The sequence below is a fragment of the Pezoporus occidentalis genome, unplaced genomic scaffold, assembly GCF_034315485.1.
Source record: "Pezoporus occidentalis ecotype Australia unplaced genomic scaffold, CSIRO_AGI_Poc_V1 ctg208, whole genome shotgun sequence".
NCBI classification, from domain to species: domain Eukaryota; kingdom Metazoa; phylum Chordata; class Aves; order Psittaciformes; family Psittacidae; genus Pezoporus; species Pezoporus occidentalis.
Window position 1 is genome coordinate 1,619,356 of NW_026913943.1, and position 25,125 is coordinate 1,644,480.

General features: G+C 56.9%; 3 protein-coding genes across 5 annotated transcripts; 2 read left to right on the forward strand and 1 right to left on the reverse strand.

Annotated features, from left to right (window-relative positions):
• Positions 1-125: 125 nt before the first annotated feature.
• CHTF18 (chromosome transmission fidelity factor 18) lies at positions 126-11,214 on the reverse strand. Of its 2 annotated transcripts, XM_062619035.1 has the most exons (22): positions 11,071-11,199; positions 10,808-10,960; positions 10,589-10,712; positions 10,305-10,479; positions 10,081-10,170; positions 9,898-9,950; positions 9,561-9,702; positions 8,613-8,825; positions 7,936-8,033; positions 7,301-7,424; positions 7,036-7,169; positions 6,490-6,583; positions 6,310-6,408; positions 5,933-6,063; positions 5,504-5,666; positions 5,147-5,371; positions 4,891-5,040; positions 4,325-4,455; positions 2,762-2,906; positions 1,806-1,913; positions 1,028-1,085; positions 126-417 (listed from the first exon to the last, which is right to left on the reverse strand). In XM_062619035.1, the coding sequence occupies exons 1-22, from the start codon at positions 11,150-11,152 to the stop codon at positions 281-283; spliced, it is 2,829 nt and encodes a 942-aa protein (XP_062475019.1). In that variant the 5' UTR covers positions 11,153-11,199; the 3' UTR covers positions 126-280. The 2 variants fall into 2 exon arrangements, with proteins under 2 accessions (XP_062475019.1, XP_062475020.1); XM_062619036.1 differs by lacking the exon at positions 10,808-10,960 and having other exon boundaries at positions 11,071-11,214.
• A 249-nt stretch (positions 11,215-11,463) lies between these two features.
• Positions 11,464-15,396, forward strand: RPUSD1 (RNA pseudouridine synthase domain containing 1). Of its 2 annotated transcripts, none has more exons than XM_062619043.1 (5): positions 11,464-11,965; positions 12,038-12,161; positions 12,286-12,388; positions 12,468-12,569; positions 12,876-15,396. In XM_062619043.1, the coding sequence occupies exons 1-5, from the start codon at positions 11,784-11,786 to the stop codon at positions 13,271-13,273; spliced, it is 909 nt and encodes a 302-aa protein (XP_062475027.1). In that variant the 5' UTR covers positions 11,464-11,783; the 3' UTR covers positions 13,274-15,396. The 2 variants fall into 2 exon arrangements, with proteins under 2 accessions (XP_062475027.1, XP_062475028.1); XM_062619044.1 differs by having other exon boundaries at positions 11,464-11,884.
• Positions 15,397-17,570: 2,174 nt separating this feature from the next.
• Positions 17,571-24,824, forward strand: LOC134163855 (mesothelin-like protein). Its single transcript, XM_062619047.1, has 16 exons — positions 17,571-17,687; positions 18,112-18,143; positions 18,537-18,586; positions 19,086-19,206; positions 19,319-19,404; positions 19,893-20,019; positions 20,100-20,290; positions 20,389-20,479; positions 20,571-20,715; positions 21,200-21,384; positions 21,553-21,708; positions 21,850-21,983; positions 22,232-22,365; positions 22,494-22,594; positions 22,680-23,574; positions 24,154-24,824. Exons 1-16 carry the CDS (start codon positions 17,627-17,629, stop codon positions 24,234-24,236), a joined length of 2,592 nt encoding a protein of 863 aa, XP_062475031.1. The 5' UTR covers positions 17,571-17,626; the 3' UTR covers positions 24,237-24,824.
• The last annotated feature ends 301 nt before the right edge of the window (positions 24,825-25,125 follow it).

Consider the following 25,125-nt stretch of genomic DNA (forward strand, 5'->3'; position numbering starts at 1 on the left):
ATAAAGCACATTCAGGGATTTTCAATGCTCTTTTGTACATTGCAGGGTCTCTTCGTTGCAGCCAACCAGGCAAAACATGGCAAGGAAGGGTTTGTAAATGAAATAAAGAGAACACGCCTCCATGGTTAGTTTCCTTATACAGATCTGATGTCTCTGTTAAACAAGTGGGCACTTAGAAAAATAACCCCAAAATAACCACGCACACCCCAAAAAGGAAGCCAAAAGCCATCGTTCCCCTTCAGTTCCATGGGTTTAAGTTCATGGTTTCACTGCTGCCCCCCTAGAGCAGGTCCTTGATGTAGATGTTCCTCCTGACGGCGTTGGAAACCCCTTCATTAAAGCGGAACCAGACGTCGCTCTTCCCCACAGCTTTTCCCATCCGGTTCTCAAGAGATTCCTCCTTGGAGGCCTGAGGGGCTGCAGGGGAAGATCCAGGTCAGAAACTTGCAGAATCTCTTCTGATGCTCCCATGTTATAGACTCATGGAATCATGGAATGGTTTGGGTTGGAAGGGACCTTGAAGCTCCTCCAGCTCCAACCCCTGCCACGGGCAGGGACCCCTTCCACTGGAGCAGCTTGCTCCAAGCCCCTGTGTCCAACCTGGCCTTGAGCACTGCCAGGGATGGGGCAGCCACAGCTTCTCTGGGCACCCTGTGCCAGCGCCTCAGCACCCTCACAGGGAAGAGCTTCTGCCTAAGAGCTCATCTCAGTCTCCCCTGTGGCAGGTTAAAGCCATTCCCCTTGGCCTGGCCCTACAGGCCCTTGTCCCAAGCCCCTCTCCAGGTTTCCTTGAGCCCCTTTAGGCACCAGGATCCTGTAAACACTTGCAGCACCCACAACCCCCAGCTGACCACTGTCACAAACCCATAGGCACCCCCTGCCTCCTGCACTGGGGTCTGTTCACTTAATATCCCCTTTCCATCCCGTGGATGTCCCCTGGGTGTAGTGCTTGGGGACACAGCCCCTGCATGGGGTCCTGGCACAGGGAACGCAGCATCCACAACCACCCCATCCCTCTGCCACCTACCTGGGGCTGTGGCTTTCTGCTGCCGCTGAATGGGCCGCCCGAAGAAGTCTTTCTCAGGCTGCCAAAAGCAAAAGGCAGAAGGTGAGCGCGGCTCTGTCAGCGCCCGCATCCACAGATCACATTCAAACACAGCCAAAAGCAAGCTGAGTTTCCCTCTGTGCAAAGCTGGACACTGGTGAGACCATCACCCCGCCCTCAGGGCTGCTCCGGCTCCTTCCCCATTCAAGCCACAGAGCAGGAGCTGAATGCAAATCCACAAGGAAATACAAACAGCGTTCAAAAATGGGGTGGGAAACACACACTTGAGGGTTCACTGTGCTCAAGTGGGGTTCTATAGGCAGGCAGGATCCTGATGCTGAGCCTGTGGAGAGGGAGGGAAGCAGGGGACCACTTCTGGACGCTACTGGGATGCCCACAGTGGGATGCATGCCTCACTTAGGGTGGTTTCCCCTGTGTTCACACCCCGCACCTCATGAGCAGCTCTTCCTCCAATCCCACGGCTTCTGCAGAGCCAAAATTCAGCTATTTTAGCACAAAACATCCCCATCTCCTTCCCCAGCCATGAAAGCTTCCCGGGGCACATCCATAACTGTCACCCAGCTCTAACTCATCCCCACGCTGTAACCCCAGCGAGGATGCAGTTACGGGACACATGGTGCTGAGCTCTTCTATTAAAAGAAACTATACCAAATATCAACAGATATCGACAGAGACAGGGAGTCTCCAGCAGCCAGGAACGTGATGGGAGGGAATGAGGTGGGAATTGCAGCCCCCTCACCTTGTCCTCCACAGCTGCCCTCTTGACGATGTGCTCCAGGCGCTGCTGGTGGTTGGGGGGCACCGTGTCCATGTTCTCTCCTGCCCTGCCAAAGCTGTTCCCGGGCTCCTGCAGGGAGAAGAGCCATGAGTGAGGGGCCTTTTGGGCACCCCAAGCACCCCCAAGCAATGCACAGCCTGAGGGCAGGACGCTGCCCTGTCACCCATCCCGCATCCCCCTCTCTGCTTGCTGCTGGGTTTATTGCAATATCCAAGTGACCTGCAAGGATTTTTCCATCACCTCCTGGCTCTCAGCAGCGCATGGGATCAGCCCCAGCAGCGCTCTGGGAACGTGTTAGTTTGCAATCCCTTTCCCTGGGACCTCCCGTGTAAACAAGGAGCCTTCAGAGATGCTTTTGCAGCATCTCTTTGCCCCACACATCCCCTGAGAAAGCCCTTCTGCTGCAAGAGGAGGCTCTCAGGGATTCATTATCCCTGTGGCACAAGGGCAGGGCAGGCACCAGCCTCACATGAAGCCTTTTCCACCCATTTCCACCTCCTGCCTGCTGCTCCATGGAGGGTTTTGGCAGGGGGCAGTTACTGTGCTCCTCCTGGAGGCTTTGGGACTTTGGGGAGCATCAAAGCGAAGCAGAAGGGAACGTGCAGGCAGGAGAGAGCAGCTCAATTCCCTCACAGACACATAAAATCATATCCAGAGGAACTAAAACCGCCGTCTCCTCACAACCCTGTTCAAAGCTGAGCATTTCCTTCCAGAATTCCTGCAGAAGGATGAGCCCTTTGGGATCATCACCCAGCACACATGTGCTGCCCTGAAGGCAGATGTGCAGCACGGCTGCGCCTGGGGGAGTTTAATCCCGGATTTCCATCTGCAGAGCAAAAGCCACGGGCTTTGGAACGCCCTCCTCCCTTCAGCAGCCCGAAGGACTTTATCCCTATCAATGGCACCACGACCCCTACCTCTCCCAGGCTCCGTGCCTGCAGCAGAGCCTCCGTCCTCCTCATCTTCTCCAGCTCTATCTCCCTGGCGATGAGCTGCTTGGCCTGGTAGCTGAGCTGCCTGCGAGACGGCAGGTCCGGGAACCGGCACACATCCTCCACATTCCTGAATCACGGAGACAAAACACATCAATACTGGAAATAACACAGCCTTATGCAAACTGCAGCCTGATACAGGCACAGGGAGACCTGTCACCCCTCCTGTATGACCCTGGCCACGGCGCCTCAGGTCCCCCATCCCTGCTCTCTCCGCGTACAACAGCAGCATCAGATGATGCCCAGTGAATGGTGCTGGCGGTGTGGAGCTGGGATGCTGCAGCTGAGTTCAGGGGGGATTACACCCGTTTTCATCTCGGTTTTAAAGCAAGAAGAGGGAACTGCAGGCGGGTCTGTGCCAAACAGATTGCTCTGAAAACCACCCAGCCACATCACAGCTTGGGCACGAGCAGCAGCGCAACCCTTCGCATGACCCCCGAGGTGCCTGCAGGGAGCTGCTTAATTGAGATACAGCCATGAGCAGTAATTTGGGCTCATCAGAGCAGTTTTATTCTTAACCACTTGGTGCTCCAGCTCTGCAGTTAGGGCCTGCTTCAGGACAGCAAAAGCCCAGCACCAAGGAGCCAGCTGGGCCCGTTCCTCTGCCAGCTATAAATGTATCACGCATTATTCACATCCAATAATATTCCCCTTCAAATAAAGGGAGCAAAGTCCTGTGTCAGACACACTCGCAGGCATTTGGAAATTAGCTGTCAGAACTGATTTAGGAAGCTTTAAAGAGGAAACACAGGTTTTGCTGTCGAGAACAGCTTGAGAGATGCTGGGATGCTCCTCGCAGGTACCACCAGGAGGTGACACCCCTGTGGTCCCCACCATTGCTGCGCACAGCCAGGAGATAGAGTCAGAATTCACAATAAAAGCAAAGCAAAGCAAGGCAAAGCAAAGCAAAGCAAAGCAAAGCAACCTCCTTGCTTGTGCCACATGGCTCCCACCATCCCACACGTTCCCCATGGCCACAGCCTGGCGTGGGGAGGGCAGGACAGGATGGTTCATACAGTTCATACAGCCCCTGCAGGCTTTTCCACAGGGAACGTGATAAATAATAAGGAGCTTCCCTGTAATCAGACCCAGCTGCTTCATTTAACAGAGGCTAATTTCTGTAATTAACTTTGTACCAGGAAGGCATCAGCGCTGCTCCTGCCTGTGGTGGGGTCTGTGTGACTTCACCCAGGCCTCGGGAGCGTTTATGGCCCTCTATGTACTTACAGCGCAGGGCTGCTCAAGGCTGGCACGGTTAGTACACTCACTAGCAGTGGCTGCAGTGACCTATGTGCAGTGTGCCCGGGTGACCTGCTCTCCCCTTTGCCACCAGCCCCCAGGAGCATCATTCCCTCCTCTCCCAGCTCCGGCAGAGCTGAAGGCTGATGCTTCCTTTCCTTTAATCCCATTACAACAAACTCAGCTCCAGCCTCAACCCAAGGGGGTTATTTCTGACCCCGAAACCTTCTTCCCACCCTCAGGACTTACGGGTCAAGCTTGTAGACGTACTGGCCCTCGGGCAGGCGCTCCTGGTGGTAGGTGAGGTTGTAGGCCAGCATGGTGCTGATGAGGTCTGTCAGCTGCTGCTTCTCCTTCAGGCTGTAGAGCTGGGTGTTCACCTGGGGAGAGCATCACTAATCCATATTAACTTCTAAACACACAAATACAACCCAATGCACGGGGGTTGTCTCTGTATGAGAGAGGACAGTGAATACCCACGAGGTTCAGACCAAGCTTAGTTTCCTATAAGGGACCCTTCACATCAGACCCCTCTGATGGCCCAAAGGGCAAATGCATCCAATGCAACCACACATTGAAATCAAACCAGCTGCTGGGAGGACCTTAAAGCTCACCCAGCTCCAACCCCTGCCACGGGCAGGGACACCTTCCACTGGAGCAGCTTGCTCCAAGCCCCTGTGTCCAACCTGGCCTTGGACACTGCCAGGGATGGGGCATTGATCACTTCTTGGCCTGTTCCAGTGCCCAAGGAAGGGACACATCACGCAGGCAGGGCTCCTGCCACCACAGTGAGAGGGACCCCATGGGGCACTCACCGGTCGGAGCTTCGGGGTGATGATGTCCAGCAGCAGGCACAGCACCTCCAAGACAAGAGACTGATGCCCCGCACGGCTGCGGGCGCTGGGCGTTATCCCTGACACCATGGACATGACGAGGTTCTGCATGTGGTTCAGCTTGGCCAGGGCCTGGGTGCAGACAGCAGGGATGGCTCAGCCACGGCTGCCACCAGAGATGTCCCCATGGGTGACAGAGATGCAGCCACGCTGCCACCATGGCCCTCCCGGTACCCACCTCATTCTGGCTGCTGGGATAAGAGAGCCGGGGGATGCTGGTGGCTGCGAAGAGGAGGTGGAAGGCCACGGGCAGGAAGGGCAGGTACCGCATCAGCTGGAAGCTTTGCCTGTGCAGCACAGCCTGGCTCAGCAGGTCGGAGAATCCCAGCCACTCCAGGGCCAAGCACAAGGTGCTGAAACTGGAGTCCCGCACCCTCATGTTCAGGAAGTTCTCGTACAGACCCTGGAATGGGATAACGGGATGCAGGAGCAGAGATGGATCGAGGCCACGTGGATGGCATCATCACAGCATCCCATCAGAGCTCCACACAACACAGCAAAGGAAGGTCCCAGCTCTCCCCCTTGGCTGCTCTACCTGAGCGAGCTTCTCCTGCTCCCCCGAGGAGACAGCAAGGTGTAGGATGTGGTGGAAGCGGTGGGAGGATGCACTGAAGCCGGCCTTCCCCCCGAGGTGCGACAGGTCCTCATCACCCACCAGGAGCTGGGCTGGCAAAGTGGGGTCCATTCCGATCCTGTGCCTGGGGGAGTCCAAAGGAAAGAGCTCAGGGTGCCCTGGGGCTGAACGGAGCAAGGAATATCTGACCCTTGCAAACTGGACTGAAGGCAACAGCCATGCCAAATTACTGGGCACTAAAGAGTGGCCAAGGAGCATCTGGACACAGGGATCTGCTGAAGCTCTCCAGGGCATTCCATCTTTCTCCACCACAAGTCTTGCAGGCACATCGCAGAATACCATGAAGCCATGTGGCCCAAGCAGCCAGCAATCAGTAAATCCCACTTTTACCTTTGGACCTTTGGAAGCTGGAAGATCTCTTGCCAGATGGAGAACAGCCCCTTGTTTTGGTCCTTCAAGCCGATCCTCATCGTCTGCACCATCTGCACGCTCAGCTCCTTCTGGCCTCGGCTGTGCAGGAACTGCAACACCAGCAACGGGTTAGAGGGGAAGGAAACAGCAGGGATGGAGGGGGGATGCCCACAGCAGCAAGTTGGTGCTGGGGAAAGCTGCAGGCAGCAGCACCTCACTCCTCCATTTGTAGAGGAATCAAGGTGCGAAGTAACACAGGGAACAGGCTGGAAATCACAGGGATCTGTCGGGGTCCCCTCCATCCCCACCTGAGCCCCGATGGAGCCAGGATCCACGGGACCCCGTTGCCCCGGTACCTGCAGGGTGTTTATGCACGAGCGGATGTCATTCTCCGTCTTCTCGCAGAGCGCCAGCAGCGCGCCCGCGTCCACCCGCATGCCCTGCCGCAGGGCGATCTGCAGGACAGGGGGTCAGAGGGGGGGACCTGCCAACGGGGGGGAACGGGGGGGACAGGGGAGCCCTTGGCCGTGTCCCACCTCGCAGAGCCGCTGGGCCAGCCGGGATGGTGCTGTCCGAGGGAAGACGAGCAGGAAGGACTGCTGCCGCAGCGGCCGGAGCGCAGGGACATACCTGCAGAGGGGAGCAGAGGGGCCTGAGCAGCCCTAGCACAGGAAGAAATCCAGCTATTAATCACAGAACAGTCTGTGTTGGAAGGGACCTTCTAAGCTTGACATCAAGTCCAACCCCCCTGCAATGAGCAGGGACATCTCCAACTAATGAGGTTGCCCAGAACCGGGCCTTGAATGTCTCTAGGGATGCTCTGCTCAAAGAGAGATGGGTTATTTATGCACCACTGCATGCTTGGGCATGCACAAACAACTATACACTCACACCTCAATACAGGTCATCCCAGTAGACACAAAACTTGGGGTTCAGGGAAGCTGAGCATGCTATAGCTTTACTTTTCCTAAGGTGCATCTAATCCATGGGCCAAATAACTCGGCGCAGGAGGCAACAGCAGCCGCCTCCTCGCTTGGGGTCTCAGCTCTCTACCCCTCCCCAGACACACAGCAGGCACTAACTGGTCGTTGCAGATGCAGATGATGGGCCTGAGCAGCAATCCGCCCTCCCGCTGCCTCCGCCGGCCCATGCCGGCTGCTGCCTCGCCCTGTGCATCCTTACGGTTGATGATGTTCAGCAGCACGTTGATAGATGCCTTGGGAAATAAGAGTCAAGGAGACAAGGGATCAGTTCTTGCTGGTCAGAGGCAAGGAACAGCTCTTAAAACGCAACAGGAGATGAGCCTAACAAGTAAGTGGTTAATGCAAAAGGTGGCCAGCTCCTTACCGCAGGCGCCCCATCTATCTCGTCAATGATCAGGCAGTTGGGCTTCTCGTTGGTGCCCAGCACAGACTTCATCTGGGTGGCAGCTTCGATGCGGGTCTTGAACACCTCAGGGCTGCGGTCGTCACTGTAAGGCAAGGCAGTGCAGGCTGCTGTGGAGGGCATCACCTCCAGCACAGCATCACTGCCTGCATGACATCACCTCAAGCATAGCATCACCTTCAGCATGGCATCACCTCCAACACAGCATCACCTCCAACACAGCATCACCTCCAGCATGGCATCACCTCAAGCATGGCATCACCTCCAACACAGCATCACCTCCAGCATGGCATCACCTCAAGCATGGCATCACCTCCAACACAGCATCACCTCCAGCACAGCATCACCTCCAGCATGGCATCACCTCAAGCATAGCATCACCTCTGGCATGGTTATCACCTCCAGCACAGCATCACCTCCAGCACAGCATCACCTCCAGCACAGCATCACCTCCAGCACAGCACCACCTGCATCACAGCATCACCTCCATCACAGCATCACCTCTGGCATGGTTATCACCTCCATCACAGCATCACCTCCAGCACAGCATCACCTCCACCACAGCATCACCTCCACCAGAGCCAGCACAGACTCACCTGGCATTCATCTCGACGGCGTTGTACCCCGCATGCTTTGCAATGACATGTGCCAGAGTAGTCTTTCCCAAGCCAGGTGGGCCACAGAGCAGGGCTACCTGGGGTGAAGAGGTAACATCAGCCCCACAGGCAGTGAGGGAGGGCTTCCTCCAGCTCCAAACACAGCTGCCATGCAAGGGGATGAGGCTCTGCAGCCTCCAAACCGGTTTTGGGAGCTGCTGCACTGGTTTGTAGACACAAAGGGAGAAGTTAAAGGAGGAAGGAGAATATACAGCCACTCAGAGGTGACAGAGTCATCCTGGCAGCATCCCTCATGCAGATGTTTGAGTTTGCAGGACAGTAGACAGAAAAGGCTGAACAAAATCCCTTCCAGAAATACATTTGTGTGAAGCAATGCTGTTGGGATCTGTGTTTGTTTCCCCCTTTCTCTATCCTCTAACTGGACAGGCTGAAGCTGGTAAGCTGGCCTGGGTATGCTCCCTCTGCTCCCTGTAGCATTTCAGCATCATTGAAACAGGTGAGAAAACCCCATAATCTCTAAGAAGAATGAGGGAATCCCATTTCTCCTAGATCTGTACTGGAAGAGAAAGGGAAAGGAAGACCCTGCTCCTCATCCCTGGCAGGATGAAGGGGGACAGGAGAGGAGATCCATGGCAGCGGCATCCTGTCCTGCTCACCTTATATTTGGGTCTCTTGTGCTGGTCCAGCTCAGCCTCCAGAATCTCCTCTGTGAGCTGGACCTTTGTTTTCCACTTACTCTGCTGCTCCTTGGGTTGGTTGAATGGAGGATGAGCTTCAGTGCCGGGCTTGGCCTTCTTCACAGCCTTCTCCTTCCCAAACACCACCGCGTCCCACAGCTTGAGCCACTTCAGAAGGCAGCGGTTTGTGTACTGCAAGTTCGGAAAGACAGCAGCAAAGCCATCAAAGCTCGGAAGGATCCAGTCTAGGACAGCAGAAGGCTGCTCCTTCATGGCTTAAAAACCAGCAGGGCGGGCAGAGGAAGGAGCCAAGCCCAGAGCGTGTCTGCCCAGATGGACCTTGAGCACATGGAACATCACTCCCCATCACAGGGGAGGCTGCTCAGGTTTCTCCCTGGCATGGGAACACAGTTTCCTTCCAACCTCTGCCACCACAGAACCACAGAATGGTTTTTGGGTTGGAAGGGACCTTAAGGCTCACCTGGTTCCAACCCCTGCCATGGGCAGGGGCACCTTCCACTGTCCAACCTGGCCTTGGACACTGCCAGGGATGGGGCACCCACAACATCACCATCCAGCAGGGCAATCAAAGGCAAGTCACATCAACCCCATCCCTGCTGTCCCTCACCTGCCTCAGTCCAACCCAGCACTTCCCAGCCTCTTCCACAATCTCCAACTCCCTACAAAACTTACAATAATCCCAAAAAACTCAAACCAGCCAACGATTCGTGGCTAAAATCCACACAATCCTTTTTGCCTTACTTTGCTTATCTTTCAGTCTTTCGCCAGAAGGCCCACAGCTAAAACCTCTCAGCAGCAGAGCCCCCAGCCAATGCTTCCAAAAGCAGCACCACAAAACCTGATCCCACAGCATTAATGAAGAGCACGGAGGGGGTAACCCCCCGAGCCCCCCTTCTAGCACCTCACATCATCACTGAGCAGCTCTATGTAGCGTCGAGGAGTGAACCTGTCCACCCAGAGGCAATGCAGCGCTGAGTCCTCCTCGTCTGCTGGCTCTGCTTCCACAGCAGGCTCTGGGCTCTCGGTGCTGGTCTCACTCTCGAGGCAACTGCAAGAAAGCATTAACTTGTCCCAGACCAGCCAGAGAGTCAGGACAGGGCTGGGAATTCCACCATCACTTCCCAAGCTGGGGATGCTGAGGGCAAAGAGGCTCCTCTGTTCACAGGTCCCCAAAACCTGGACACCACCGGAGCACCCGAGAGTGCAGCAGGGCTAGGAGTGGGATTTCACCCCAACACCTCACCTGTTGATTATCTCTGTGAGCTGCTGTGATGCCTCCAGAACACATCTCCGACGCTTGGGCACAAAGAGGGGGAGAAAGGGGTCAGAGTTACCCGCTAAGCCATGGCTGTGGGGAGCAGGGATTTGGGAGCGAGTGCTGTGGCTATCCAGGGGAAGGCAGGAAGATGGGTATATGATGGGATACCTCTTCATTCACTTGTTCCTTCAGGTAGGAGAAAGGCACCCCCAGCAAGTGGAGCGGCCTCCGTGTATTCCAGCCCAGGGAATCAGGGAGCTGCAAGGACCAGAGGACACACACTGATGTTCACACCGATGCTCGGCACAAACGCTTCACCCTTCAGCAAAGATCCCCTCCTGAACTGGACGGAGGTCACAAGAAGCAAGCCCAGCCTTCAGATCCCTCCTCACCTCCACCCCTGTCCTGGAGGAATCATCCCTCAGGACCATGAAGACCCTGGTGCCCTCGGTGGACGTCACGTTGATGTAGTCCTCCAGGATGGGCGGCCGCTTGAGGACCCGCTTCTTCTCGGAGGGTGGTGTGTTCTGCAGTGGGGCCATGCCACTGATGTCCAGGTGCTCCGAGCTGGAAAACACCATTTCCCTTTAGCGGGGGCAAGGGATGGGACTCTTGAACCCCACCTTTGTGTTGGGGCTCCTCACCCCTGCCCAAAGCAGGGTTCAAGGTGGCCAACCTGACAGCCTGAGGAGCAGGCTCCTCTGGGCCAGCATCCCAGGGGCCATCCGGAGCCAACTCATCATCCACTCCAAAGCTGAGCTTCTTAACAGCTTCCAGCCGCTGCCGCTTGGGCTTCGGGGCTGCGGGAAACAGCAGGGCAGGAGGAAGAGGAGAAGCAGCCTTGCCTCCGCCGCTCCTCCAGCAGCAGCATCCCCGCACCCGGGACCAAACCTACTGCGGGCTGCGGACGGGGAACCGGGGGAGCCCCGATCCCTCTTCCTGGAGCTGCTGCCTCCGTCGGGGTCCCCGGGGGGTTCGGGCTCCTTTGGCGGCTGCCTCCCGTCCCGGAACTGGGAGATTCTGCATCCAGCGGCTGGGGACGGGTCATCTGCGAGCGGCGAAACGCGGCGCTGCCGCTCAACCGGAGGGGACCCGCAAAGCCGGGTCCTGCCCACCCGCTCCATCCCTCCCTCCCTCCCTCCTCCACCGGTCCCGCACCTCCCAGCTCGGCCAGCGCCTCCAGCTCATCCGCGAACCGCTCGTAGAACCCCGCATCGGGGTCCGCACCGCGCTCCTCCATGGGACCCGCTCCCGCCCGCACCGCCTTTCCGGCCGCCGCGGAGCCGCCGCTGATTGGACGCGGGGCTCCGGGAGGAAGCAGTGGAGGCGCTGATTGGACGCGACGGAACGCCGGACGCGGCGGCTGCGGCGTTGATTGGATGCGACGCGAGGTGCGGTGCCGGTGACGGCGCCGCCAGCGGTGGAGGCGATGTAGGCGCTGAGCGCCGCAGGACCGGAGGGGCCGGGACGGGGACCGGAGACGGGTACCGGGGACCGGGGCTTGGCATCAGCCCCTCCACCGTGTCCCGTGTCCCGTGTCCCCGCCGCCGTGCGCGTCCCTCCGTGATTGCGGCCCGGCCCCGGCGCTAGGAGCCGCTTGGGCCGAGCCCCTCCGCCGGGCTGGACCGGCCCAAGCACCGTGCGGCGGCGGGGCCTCCACGTGGGGCACCGGGACGGCTGTGGCACGGGTACCGGTAAGGCACGGGCACCGTGCGGTGGAGCCCGGTGTTGCCCTGGGACCCATGCGCTGTGAGCCCGCGGCACCGCTACACTTCCGACACTACCGGGGTACTGTCCCCATCCCGGGGTGCACAGGCTGCGGCTGAGGCTCTTCCCACCCCGCTCATCGTGATTCCCGCAGGGCGCTGGCCATGGAGCCGGGCAGCATCGACAACCTGTCCATCCTGTACCAGAGCTCCGACTTCATCGTGGTCAACAAGCACTGGGACATCCGCATCGACAGCAAGATGTGGTACGAGACCCTGACGCTGCAGAGCCAGCTCAAGTACCGCTTCCCCGAGCTGGCCGACCCCGACACCTACTACGGCTTCAGGTGAGCAGCCGGGCCTGGCGCGGGCTCTTTCCTGCCCATGGAATGCTTTTCCACCTCCCGTCTCATCCCCAGGTTCTGCCACCAGCTCGACTTCTCCACCAGTGGGGCTCTGTGTGTTGCACTCAACAAGGCAGCAGCGGGAAGCGCCTACAAGTGCTTTAAAGACCGGCTGGTGACCAAAGCTTATCTCGCCCTGGTAAGCCCGTGATGCCGAGTCCTGCTTCTGCATTTGGTGTGGTTAAACTGGGGCTTGGCCTCTGCTGCTTGTGCTGGTGAGGGGTGACAGGGCTCAGTCTACAAACCTTCCTTCTGCCCTGCAGGTCCGGGGCCACGTCAGCCAGAGCCGGATGACGATCCGCTATGCCATAGGGAAGAACACCACCGAGGGCATGACCCACATGATGTGCATCGATGGGACGGAGGGTGAGCAGCTCCCACGCCCTGCCTGCACTGCCCAGGCCACGCAGGGGGTGAGCTGACTCCCATCTGCATCTCACTGCAGGCTGTGAGAACCCCAAGCCTTGCCAGTCGGAGCTGATCGTGCTGGAGCACGGGTCCTACAGCGGAGACCCTGTAACCAAAGTGCTGCTGCAGCCGCTTACAGGTAGGAGGTTGGGGTTGGGGCAGCGTTTGAACGGGGTGGGGCTGAGGTCCCAGGGGCTCCATGGGGCTTCCTTGTCCTCAGCAGCACAAGGTGCTGAGGCTGGGCAGGCGGAGATGCTGCATGTGCAGCCTTGGGCCTTGGTGTGGGTGCATGGTGCAAAGTGAAGCCTAGAAAGGGCTGAAGGGATCAGAGGCACCAAGCTCAGAGGATTCAAATGGGGATAAATGCCATTTGGTGCGTTATCACCACTGCATCCTCATGGAGGGATTCAGGGATAACCCAAGTCCATGGTTCCTTTCCCCTTAGGGCGCACTCATCAGCTCCGGGTTCACTGCAGCGCCATCGGCCACCCCATTGTGGGGGACTTCACCTACAGCCACAGGAAGGACAGCAGTCCCTATAGGATGATGCTCCATGCCTACTACCTGCGCATCCCCACCGGCAAGGAGCTCATTGAGGTCTGCGCCCCCGACCCCTTCATCACCGCAATGGACAGCAACTGGGTGCCCCAGAGCATCACTCACCGGCTGGATGAGACCATCCAAGAGCTGAAGGACAAGGTGATGCAGAAGGAGGAAGAGGAAAGCCAGGGAGCCGTGCTCGGTGGTGGGGAGCAGGAGGCACTGAGTGAAGCCAAGAGCCCAGAGACAGAGGAGCAGCGAGCCCGGTGCGAGCAGTGGTTGGCCGAGTGGGCACTGGAGTGAGCACAAACCACGTCGTTGCATTTCCAGCCCAATGCTCCTTTTCTATCCCAGTGGGTCCCTGCGGAGCCCAGCGCTGACTCCATGCCTGCGCTTCCTGTATCCATGGCTTCCTTCACTTCTGGGGCTGGGATTAGGCAGATTTTAGCAGTGTTTAGCGGTTTTTAATGTACACATTATCCATCTGGCCACTGGATGCCCCTTTCCTAACTGTGGGCCTCGGCAGCAGAGTCAGTGTGTCATGTACCAGCTTAGAGTGACCCAAAAGCTTTATGTCCTCACCCCAGGGCTCAGACACAGCCAGGGCAGCAGGGATGCTGCCTTTGCCATGAGGATGATGGACACGTCCGCAAACCCTCAGTGCCAGGATGGCAAAGCAAAGGGAGGGGAGAACACACCTGGGGCAGCTTGGGTGTTGTGTCATTGACTCTCAGGATGGTTTGGGTTGAAGGGAGCTTACAGTTCCTCCAGCTCCAACCCCTGCCACGGGCAGGGACCCCTTCCACTGGAGCAGCTTGCTCCAAGCCCCTGTGTCCAACCTGGCCTTGAACACTGCCAGGGATGGGGCAGCCACAGCTTCTCTGGGCACCCTGTGCCAGCACCTCAGCACCCTCACAGGGAAGAGCTTCTGCCTAAGAGCTCATCTCAGTCTCCCCTCTGGCAGGTTAAAGCCATTCCCCTTGTCCCTCACTCCCGTTCCTTTCACTCCAGCCTGCTGTGCTCGCTGGCACACATTGACTGGGAGGTGGGAGATCAGGAGGCTGAAGTGCAGCCTGGGGGCTCCATCAGCCCCGTGAATCCTGGGGCGAGTTGATCCAAATGGATTTTAATCTTTTTTTTTCAGGTTTCTACGAGAAGAATCTCATCTTTTAGTGGTTCTGGAATATGGGCAGTCTCCAGAGTGAGCAGTTTTAGTACTTCTGTGGTCAGGGAGCCAGCAGCCCAAAGCTTTTTTAATAGATCCTATTGTCCTAGCATTGCCTTTTCCCAGCACCCACTCTTACCTGGGTGGGGATGTAACCCCTGCAGACACAGGTTACAAGACCCAAACCCCTTCTTGCTTTACCCAAGCAAAGGGGAATAAGATGATGTCTTGGTCCTATCATGTGGCTCCTCTTCAGTTTGGGAAGGCTCTGGGGCAGCCAAGGAAGTGGCTGAAGCTGCAGAAGGCTGAGGGCTGATGTGAAGAGTGGGAAGGAGCAATGAGGAAAGTTGGGGAAGGATGGAGATGGCTGGAGCCCATTGCACACAGAGCACCCATCCCTGGGGTGTCCTGCACCGAGCCACCACATCAGCATGTGCTGCAGTCCCTGTCATCCCACAAGCCCCATCCTGTATCAGTGGTTTCACATTGTATTCCTACCCTGAGGGGCAATAAACCAGCACAGCCCTCTCCTTGTGGGTCACCAAAACCCCATGGGGTATTGCATTGTGTTACAGGGACCACAGGCTTGTGAGCTGGTGGCAGTGGGCTTAAAGGGGTTGGAGGAGGAGGAAATCCATCTCCTTCCTCCCAGGCCCCATCTCTGCCCATCCCATCTCCCTGGAATGGCCAGGGAGGGGTGAGGCAGGTCCTGAAGCTGTAAATCAACAGCATGAACCTGTTTGCCAAAGAATGACCATGGGTGACGTGCACCAGGGGACCTGAAGAGTTAGGGGTGAGGTTTGCAGCATCAGAGGTGGGACACAGCCTCCTCTTCCCTAGGAAGGTGGGAATGGTCCCTGCTGTGCAACATCCAAGACAAGGTGAGGGGATGCTGGGGACCAGCAATGCTGGGGACTGGCACCCACTGCTCACCCCGTGCACCCTGCACCACCCATCAGCCTTCATGTGTTGCACTTTTACCCAATGCTGCAGAAACCGGAGATAAATACCTGCTTTCCTTACCTTGCAGAGAGGTGTTTTCCAGGATCCCTTCCCTGGGTACCATGTCACATCCAGTCCTCTGCCATCACTGCATCCTCTGTGGATCCACTCACACATGTGATGGGGGGGTTGTGATGGAGCTGTGTGTTGTGATGTTCTGTACAGCTTGCAATAACCCTTATTTCTTGCAATAACCCTTATTTCTTACAATAACCCTTACCTCTTGTTGCACACTGTGTAGTAAACCATTACTTACATATCCTGTGGCTCACCCTCTGGTCTCTCAATCCGTACCATTGCTGCAGCGGGGCTGGGGGCTTCCAGGAATGAGCCTGAACTGGTCCAGCAGGACCAGCCCACGGGTTCCAACCCAGCCAACCTGTTGTGTGAGCACCGATGCTCATCCTCACCCTGCTGAAGTTCACCTGGATGAAACCACAGGGATTCTCTATGCAAAACCCCTCCTGCATTCAGTAACATGACCAGGGATGTCCTTGGCCCTTCCCTGTCCGTTTCCCACCATGTCCAATACTTGGGATTGTCCCCAGCCAAGGAGCAGAGGCAGGAGAAAACCCCCTAGTTTGGGAATACCGCAGCTTTCCCTGGCAAAGAGGTGTGGGAACAGCCCTGGGGTTGCTGGTGTTTAGGGGGTGCAGAGGGAAAGCTGCCACCAAGCATGATTTCTATATAACTTGTACATCAACAGCCAGTCCTTAGGTTGAAGCAGCTGGAAAAGGAATTATTTATAAGGAAAAATAAATATTTATAGGGATCTTATAAGAATATATTTATAAATACAATATTTTTACAAGGAAAAATAAGACCCTAAGGAGTTACTTGCAGTCTTCAGGTTGTGAGATACAAGACCACAAGCCCAGCAAGGGCAGGGAAGCGGCTGGTTAAGAGAAGGGAGGTGTGGTTGGAGCCCATCACCGACCAGGGGAAGGGGCTTGGGGAAGGGATGCTTCCCTGTGTGTCCAGATTTGGGGTTGATGCTGCTGTGCCTGCATCGCCTGAGGCTGTTTCAAGGCCAATTTCAAGCTCTGTGGGGACGTGACGGAGGCAGTGGACTCCAGCCACCTCTGGCCAGTGAGCCTGCGGGAAGGGCTGTGTCCCTCATAGCAAACAAGCTCCTGTCATTTCCCTGCTCCAACAGAAACTGTTTTTACAGCAAATCCCTCCAAAATAGCAACCAGAAACAGCCGCAGGCATCGACTGAGCCCTGGTGCTGCAGGACCGGTTGTACAGTGGGGGACAGAGATGGGGACAGCATCAGGGGGCGGCCAACCCTGCTCCAGGGACCCTGGGTGAAGACTGATGCCCTCAAACCCATCCAAGTGGGCTTAGGGCATCAGTAGGGTGAGGAGCAGCCAGATGGCCACTGCCGACTGCTCGCATCCTTCCTTATTCCCGGGATAACATGTTTTTCCTGGGATACCTACTCAGATAACATTTGCTGCCACACAGCAATGGGATTTTCGGGGGTTTCCATCCCACAGCCTGGGAAAGCCTTTGCTTCTTTTCTTTCAGGTCTTCCTTCTTCATGGCACGTGTTTTGGATCTGAAATTGCAGGGAGGAACCTGTAAAAAAGGGAACAGGGTTGTCCATGGTCAAAGCAAAAAGGATGGGTGTGAGTGGACGAACCTCCCGGAGGGGTGCTGAGCCCATCACCGGGGACTCAGTTCAACGCCCTGCTCGCTTTACAAACACACCCCTGAATAGCCCAAAGCATTTCAATAGCCAGGGGGATCTCTGTCGCCAGCACAGAAACCCCCAAACCAGAGGGTTTACCCCAAAGTGACCCTTTACAGAGAAAGCAAAAACCCCAACACGAAACCAGGGGAGGAAGCAGCTTTACAAAACACGGTTGAGAAACTGCCCCGTCACACCCCCGTTGGAGAGCAACATCCCCACCCCGCAGCAGATAAGTGCTGTGCTCATCCCACTGCCGCCCGGGAGCACCTGCCCTTGGGACGCAGAGCAGCTCCGAAGGGCCAACGGTGGGATTTAGGGAGCAACGAGCCTTAATGGAGGGATTACTTGGATCATCTTGGAAGGGCAATACGCTAACTCACCGGGCAGCTCCAGAAGCTGGAGCAGGGATTTATTTCCTATGGGGGTTGGATACAGGGGGAGGGAAGCCTGCGGGTGTCCTGCACTGGGTTTCTCCCAGTCTATGCTGATGCGGTCCCATGTGGATGCAGGAGGATGCTGTCCCTGCAGGGTGCAGGGGGGAGCAGGGCTGTGGGTGTTAGAGAGGACAGTTTATTGTGGAGTTTCTTTTAACAATAGTAATGGATGGATTTAAACTCTGGTTTCTGCTGTACAGGGTGTAAAACCCTTCCCTGCGCTGCGGGGGTTTGTGCCAGCACTGGAGCTTTGGATCGGCTGCAGGACCCCAGCACCGGAGCTTTGGATCGGCTGCAGGACCCCAGCACCATCCAGGAGCTGGGACACGGCTCCTGTTTGTTCTGTGCTCACTTGATCCATGCCAAGGAGGAAGCCCCAGCACAGCAGCATGGCACGGGCACCCTCTGCTCTCTGCTTCCGTGAGTTCCACCTTGTACCCTTAAATCCAACCCTGTCCCAGGGCCCCATCCCACCCCCACCACCAGGGATGCTCTTCTTCTTTTCATCCCCTTCCCGCTTGGCTCTGGCATTCCCTGCGCTCTGCCTCCTGTTCCCATCGGTATCCACAGGCAGTGGGTGTTTTTCCCAGCTGCACATTAGGAATCCACCCAGGGGCTGATTTGTCACTTTTCATCTCCTAATCCCCCCTGGAGGTTGCCCGGGCTGGTGGAGGCTGTGGGGGGCCTCTCTCTGCATCGTGTTCCCCAGCATTCACTGAATGCTATTGAATGGATACAGGAAAGACCCTCCCAGGCTTTAAGCCTGGAGCTGCTTCAGAGCAGCCCCCAGCTGCCTGTAGCTCTGTTCGTGGGTGGTTTATAACCCACTTCTGCTTCATTGCAGGATTCTCTGCAGACCTTGTGCAAGCAGCACTGGTGAGTGAGTCACTGCTTTGCCATAACCTCATAGCTGGTGCCGGGAGCAGCAGAACCATCACCTCCCCACTGGCCCCATAAGGAGCCTGTGACCCTGTCCCACCCCATCCCTTGCTCACCCACTGCCCTGCTCCTAAACCAAAGGCTGGACCCCAAACCTGATGCTCACCCCCCTCTCAGCTTCAGGGAAGCAGGCACAGCCCCATTGCTGAAGGGTCCCCACTCCACGGTGGCTTTAGTCCCCATGCAGAACCCAGGGCAGCCTCAGGGCTGCTGCAGTTCTCAGCTGCTTGTGGCTTGTGGGCAGCAGCCACCGGCCAGGTCAGGTCCCTTTCCATGTGTTTAATAATCCCTTCTTCCCATTCCTGAGCATCCCTTTATCCTCCTCCCCAGGCTGCCCTGATCATCGGAGCCGTCCTGTGTGCCCCTGAGCAGCACACAGAGTGAGTACCAGCCGCAGCAGGGGGTGGTATGACCTATGGGGGCACAGGCAGTGGGGCTGGCAGGGGGGATGCTGAGTTACTCCCCCATGGCTGCCACAGCCGCTGTGCCAGGTCACTCGTGCTGCAGAGATTTACAGCCTCGCACAGCCGGTTCTGGGCTGGGATCTGAGCTCTTGTTGTAGCACAAACACACCGAGAGATCCCTTTCCTTGTGGGACTGACGCAGACACAACAGGAGCCTCCCCCAGATCACTGCTCTGCTGGCTCCTCTCTCATCCAGCCATGGGGATGGGCAGCCTCGCTCCTGCAGGGCATCCCCCTTGGCACCACCCAACGCTGGCTTTAGGGGCTGTTTTCATTACACCCCAAGCTATTCCTACTTACATCACGCAGTGGTCAGGGTGAAGGGGGAATTCCCATGGGAGTGAGCGGGTTCATCCTCTATGGGGCATTGGGAGCCAAAGTGGATGGTGAATGGAACCGTGTCCCTCCAACGCAGCCTCTCAGCCTCGCTCCTGCAAGGTTTTCCATGCATCCCGGACAATGACCTCCCTGCTGCCACCATCCTCGCCTTTGCCGAGGGGCTGCAGAACAGAACAGCGGAGCTGAGCGGTGCCCAGGTGAGCAGGGGCAGAAGGGGTGGGCTGTGAACCCCATGGATCCCAATGGGGAGCCGGGGCAAAGGGGGTCCCACCACGCTGGCACTGACAAGGCATTGGCTGTCTCTGCCAGCTCTCCTGCCTGGCCAGGCTGCTCGCTGCCAGGAACCTGACGGCTGATTTCAGCAGGTACCCGCCAGACCTGCTGCTCTTCTTTGAGTGAGTATCGAGGGCGGCACAGGGCTGGTGCCACCTCACGGCATCCAGCGGGGCCCCGTGTCCTGGTTTCGGACCCTGGGGCACGTGGGAGCTGTGTGTGGGAGAGGAGCACGACAGGAATCTCCTGCATCAGATCCTTGCGGGGCACTTCCAGCCCTGCAAACACCCCCACTCCTCTCCTCACCGAGGTTGGGGCTGCACAGCCCATAGCATGGGGTGTATGGGGTTGAGAAACCCCCTCCAGACATACTCCCCAGCACAAGAAGGACCCTCTGGCCCTGTGCCACTCAGCACCTCATGGCTCTGAATGGAGCACCAGTGTAAAACTGACTCCAAAAGCAACATTAGAATCATGGAACGGTTTGGGTTGGAAAGGACCCTAGGATCATCCAGTTCCAACCCCCTCTGTCTGAAGAGCTCCCACCTGGACAAGAGGAGCCCTTCGCCCCATTCCTCCCCGCCCCAGCACTGACTCTTGCTCCCCACAGCTTGTCCGAGGTTCATGATGGGACCTGTGAAGCGTTTTATGCCCAAGCTTCCCATGGGAACCTGGAGCTGCTTCCCAGGGGCTCAGCACAGCGCTTGGGGCTGCTCCATGGGGCTCTGGCCTGCCTGGTGAGTTGGGACAAGCCAGGGGTGTCAGGGGCCTGCCCCCTCACCAGGCATTGGTACAAGGGGCTCTTTGTCTCTCGCAGGGGGTGAAGAGCAGGCGCCTGCACCCAGAGCAGCTCAGCGGCCTCGGGGCCCTGGTTTGTGACATGGAGCCAGAGACCATCACAGCCTCCGATCCCAGCATCCTGGAGAACCTGAAGCTGTGCTCAGCGCTGACAGGGGCCCAACGGGATGCTCTCAATGCCTTGCTCCTCCGTGGGGACACAGCGTATGGGTGAGGAGCCTTCACGTGCTCTTACAGGCTTGGGTGATGAGCACCGGGGTGGAGCGTCCATGAGGATGCTGAGCTGCTCCTTCTCCCCATGGCCACAGGCATCCTTCGAGCTGGGATCTACGGACTCTGCAGAACCTGGGCCCGCTGGCGCTGGCTCTGAACCAGACCACGCTGAGCTCGGTGCCCGAGGTAAGACCCCTCCTTGGGACCCTAGGGCAAGCTGCCCATCAGGCAGCTCAGTGCTGGGGCTGTGGGACCAGCACCCTCTGCCCCCCGGCAGGCAGCGCGGGAGGCGTTCGGCAGGAGCATCGCGGCTGCGTTCGGCAAACAGGGACGTTCCCAGCGGGAGAAGTCCCTGACTCTGCTCAGGGCCTTCGCAGCAGCATCGGATTCATCCCATCCCAGGATGAGGCGGAGCGCAGACCGTGAGCGTTTCCCTTTGCTCTTGAAAGGGAAAAGTGGCCCCAGGGAGGGGATGGGACCAGGCTGAAAGCTGTGGGATTCCCATAAAGCAGCTGGGGAGATGGGACAACACAATGTGGGGTTTGCCCTTACCTGGGAGAAGGAATATAGCAGCAGCAGCTGGGGAGGAGCTGGATCAGGGGGAAAACTCCCAAGCAGGGGTAGCAGCAGGATGCTACAAGGCCGGAGGATACTCCTTGTGCATGACATAGGAAAGGGTTCACCTCACCTGTGCATCTTTAGTTGCCTTCAATAGAACAAAGCACACGGAATAACACTGAGGAACAAAAGCAAATAGGCATCTACATGGGCTGGGGACTCAGGATGGGAGGATGAGTTGCAGGGAATTCCGTGTTCATTCACTGGAGCTCTTCCAAGGGCTCTGCAGGACCAGGGCCAGGCAGGAAGCAGGGAAACATCAGCCTGATGCACTCTCGCTGCCCACAGGCTGCCTTTCTGAGCCCATCACCGCCAGCACCATCACTGACCCCTTCTTAATCATCGACTATGACACCAGTGAGCAGTTCGACCTGTGCCTGAGCAACGAGGTTCTGAAGGAAAACCTGAAGCTTCTGCTGGAGCAGCCATTCCCCACAGCCTACCTCCAGGTCGTGAAGAAGAAGCTGGATCAGGTGATGGTGACACAGGGCAGGAGCCCCCGATAGTGTGGGCAAGCCCTGCTGCGGGAACCGCATCACTAGCGCGGGGATGAAGGCGCCCGAACGGGGCTTTTGCATCCATTTCCTCCTCCTTTTCCCTTCCCTGACCCTGTTCTCTGCCCCACTGGCCTGGCCCCACAGATCTACCCCTCAGGCATCCCGGAGGAGCAGCTGAAGCTGCTGGGACCGCTGTCCCGGCAGTACTCGCCCGAGGAGATCAGCCGGTGGCTGGTGACATCCAGCGACACGCTCTCAGTCCTGCTCAACCCCTCGGATGGGATGTGGAAGATGCGTCAGGTAAACCCATGGCAGCAGCAGGGGTGGGCCCTGGGGAACCCGTATCAGGACTGCTCAGTGCCCAAGCCCAGCGTGGTGGGTTTGTAACACACACGATTCCATCAGGAGCATTTTCCTTCCCTCCTGAACTGTGTTTCCCAGATCCAGCAGCTCCTCAGCAGGTTCCTGTCCCTGGGGGGCATCTTGACTGGCCCTTTGCTTCAGCAAATCGGGGGACAACTCCTGTGTAGTCTGCAGGAGAAGCAGATCCAGCAGATACCTCCAGAAGCCATCAGGTAAGCCAGTGGTAGGGGATGTTTTTCAGCCCTGTGAGAGCCCTGGGATCATGGTGGAAGCAGGCAGTGGGATGGCAGACCCCCACCTTCCATACAGGTGGGATGGCCACGTCCTGCTTCAACTCCTGCTCAAGCCGCCAGCACCACAAGCAGGGACACACCACTCGTCTCCTCCAGCCAACTAAAGGGATTTAGCTGTGATTTAGGGCCTTACTGCTGGCTCTAAGCTATGCCCATCCCTTCCCCAGGACTGCTGGACAACTGAGCATCTCTTCCTGCTCTCAAACCAAGAAGGACCAACTCTACAGAAAAGCCCAGGAGGCCTTTGCTGACCTGGTTGGCACCCCCAAGGCCTATTACTGCAGGATTTGGCCATACCTGAGTAGGTGTTTGAGCCTTCATCCTCCTTCCTGAGGTTGGGTGTCTCTTGCTTAGCCATTGGGGTTTAGCCTCTCCAAAAGCTTTAGGAGTGTTTGCATGTTTCTAGGTGCCCCATGTGCTTTCTTTAAGGTGGAGCTCCAGCAAAGGACCTGAAAGACTTGGCTGCAGCCGGCATTGCCATAGACATGGACATCAACACCTTCCTTGCCCTGAATCCCAAAGCGCTGCAGGTAGATCCCTGGAGCACTGTCCCTCTTTTCCGTGCTGCAGAGCAGGAAAGGTGAGGATGAGCAGTGACGATGCTGTACATTGCAGAACCTCAGCGTCACGGATGTGAAGAATCTGCTTGGGCAAAACCTCCCTCAGCTGAAGGCAGCTGAAAACGAGACCTTGGTGATGCTCTGGGTGAAGAGACAGTCCCAGAGGGAACTGGACTGTGTCCTGGGAATCGGCCTCACAGGGGGGCTGGAGGAGCCCAGCCCCACAGGGACAGCCACCCCTCCTCACCCCACCACCTTGGCTGGTATCACCCCTATAGCCACTGTCCCCACCGCTATTGCCATTAGCAGCCACCCTCTCACTAACTCAAGTACCAGCAAGGCGCCCACCCCAAGTGCCACCACCCCAACCCCTGCCCCTGGTGCCACCCCCACTGCCCGCCCTGCTCTGACCACCAGCCCTGCTGTGCCATGCTCCAGCCACCAGCCTGCCCCCACCCTCCTCACCACCATCCTTGCCATTGTCAACCCCAACACCACCTCTCCCAGCTCCATCCCACCCCCTGCTCTCACCCTGCGGGCCACCACCAGCACTGGTGTTGTCACTAACCCCAGCACCAGCACCCCACTGGTGTCCATGAACCCCCCAGCATTAGGGGGCACCCCCCATCCCAGTCCTGTTACCGGTAGCACCGCCACCCCAAGCACCCACAATGTTCCCAGCATCCTTGTCGCTAACTCCACCTCTGCACCCACTGGCATAGAACTAAGCCTCCCTCCCCATAAGCCCACCCTGATTCCCAACTCCACCATCTCCACCTCCTCAACGACCAAGACAACAGCACCAGCTTGCAAGACCAATGGTCCCACAGCATCTCCCAGCTCCTCTTCCAACACCACCAGTAATGACACTGTTAAAACAACACCCGCAGGTGGGCCAGGGTCACCGAGACCGACACCCGACGGATACATCAACATGAAACCTGAACCTGGTAAGGCATGAAGGTTTGGAGCTGGGAAAGGCTTAGGATCTGGTGGCCAGGCAGAAGTCTTTATTGACAAGCAGGAGCTGATTCAGCTTGTTCCTGGCCAGGTTTAATACTGGTGTGCTGCTGTCCACAAGGAACCCTGGCTAGACAAATAGTCACATCTCCATAGGGCATTACAGCCCTGGAGCTGGCTGCCTCCAAGCCTCAGGTCTGGCAAGGTGCACCTTAAAGTGGCTCATCACCTTCCCTAAAGTGCTCAACAGAAAGCTGGAGTGCATTGATGCCAATGCACTGGGCTACTGTGCACTAGGCAAGGATGTGGCCTTGTTGTTTCTGAGTAGCTTGAATGACTCAGATTTACTCCTGCTTTACACTGGTGAAAGTAAGACAGACTCAGTCCTGCTGACTACTCACACCCAGCTGACATTTATAGCTGGGGTGAAGGTCAGTGCCTGAGGCATGGGTAAGGGCAATGTCACTAAAACACTGTCCTGGCTCTGGGGTACCTGAATCCCAAAGCCCCCATAGCACACATGTGCCATTTACCTGGATAATCCAATTCTTTCTTTGTCCTCCACCTAGGATCAGGATCCAGGCTCTCCTCTTGCCTAGTGTATGTGCTGACTACCGCCGTGGGAAGCTCCCTGCTGCAACGGCTTCTCTGACACTGCCACCTCCAGCACCACGCTCACAGGATCCCTCCTTTAATACTCACCATCCCACCACACAACAGTGCTGGCAAATTCCCTGCTGGAAAGCAGAATCCCAGGAAAGGAATTTTGTCCTTTGGATACCAGCACAGAATTTGCTTATTATTTTGAGGCTGGGCAGCGAATGGAGGACATTTCTCCAGCCCAAAGCAGCCCAACGGGTACTTACTAGCTAGTTGTTCTGTGTAACACAATCACCAGCAATACCGACTGGTCTGACAATGCAGTAGTGCTGACAGCAGGCCCAGTTCCACCAGCTTTACTGGCACTGAGTAGTATTTTACTTCTAAGCAGTCCACTGGGCTCTGTTGGAACAGTGGGACAACTCAGGGATTTGAGTTACTGGCCATTGCAAAGGAAGCAGAATATGGCCTAGCAACAATCCACTAAAAGGTATTTATCTTGTTTCATGAAATCCTGAGATGTTTTGACCAGGATTTGTTCAAACCACACAAACTCTGCTTTGAGGGATGAGTAACTGAAGACAGTTTCTTGATTACTTGATTCAATGCTATATAATAAAACATCAACCCTTTTTTTCCCCCTAAGCCAGTATGTTCTTCCATGTGTTCAGTGCTTTGTGGTGTAGTTTTTCTACTTAGCTTAAATCTGAACAGTTTCCACTTCTCTTGCTCTGACTTTCTTCGTTATCTTAGTGTCTCCTCCTCCAACAGCTCTTCTACAAGAGCGTGTTTCTCTCTCCAACATGCAGACCTTCCATTCAATATTTTCATTCTCCTTGGGCTGAGGAGATCCTTGCACAGCCTGTGTTGAGAGTGACTCAAAGCACAGAGAAACAACTCAAGGTTTCCATCACGGCATCAATGCTGTTACAAACACAGAG

Coding starts and splice junctions, on each gene's coding strand:
- CHTF18 (XM_062619035.1), bottom strand. CDS start 11,152: ATGGAGGAGCGCGGTGCGGACCCCGATGCGGGGTTCTACGAGCGGTTC. Junction 5,372..5,503: donor AGCAGGAGAAGCTCGCTCAG/GTAGAGCAGCCA, acceptor ATCCCATTCCAG/GGTCTGTACGAGAACTTCCT. Junction 1,914..2,761: donor AGGCACGGAGCCTGGGAGAG/GTAGGGGTCGTG, acceptor TTCTCCCTGCAG/GAGCCCGGGAACAGCTTTGG.
- RPUSD1 (XM_062619043.1), top strand. CDS start 11,784: ATGGAGCCGGGCAGCATCGACAACCTGTCCATCCTGTACCAGAGCTCC. Junction 12,162..12,285: donor CCAAAGCTTATCTCGCCCTG/GTAAGCCCGTGA, acceptor TCTGCCCTGCAG/GTCCGGGGCCACGTCAGCCA. Junction 12,389..12,467: donor GTGCATCGATGGGACGGAGG/GTGAGCAGCTCC, acceptor ATCTCACTGCAG/GCTGTGAGAACCCCAAGCCT.
- LOC134163855 (XM_062619047.1), top strand. CDS start 17,627: ATGCCAAGGAGGAAGCCCCAGCACAGCAGCATGGCACGGGCACCCTCT. Junction 17,688..18,111: donor ACCCTCTGCTCTCTGCTTCC/GTGAGTTCCACC, acceptor GCTTCATTGCAG/GATTCTCTGCAGACCTTGTG. Junction 20,480..20,570: donor CGCTGAGCTCGGTGCCCGAG/GTAAGACCCCTC, acceptor GCCCCCCGGCAG/GCAGCGCGGGAGGCGTTCGG.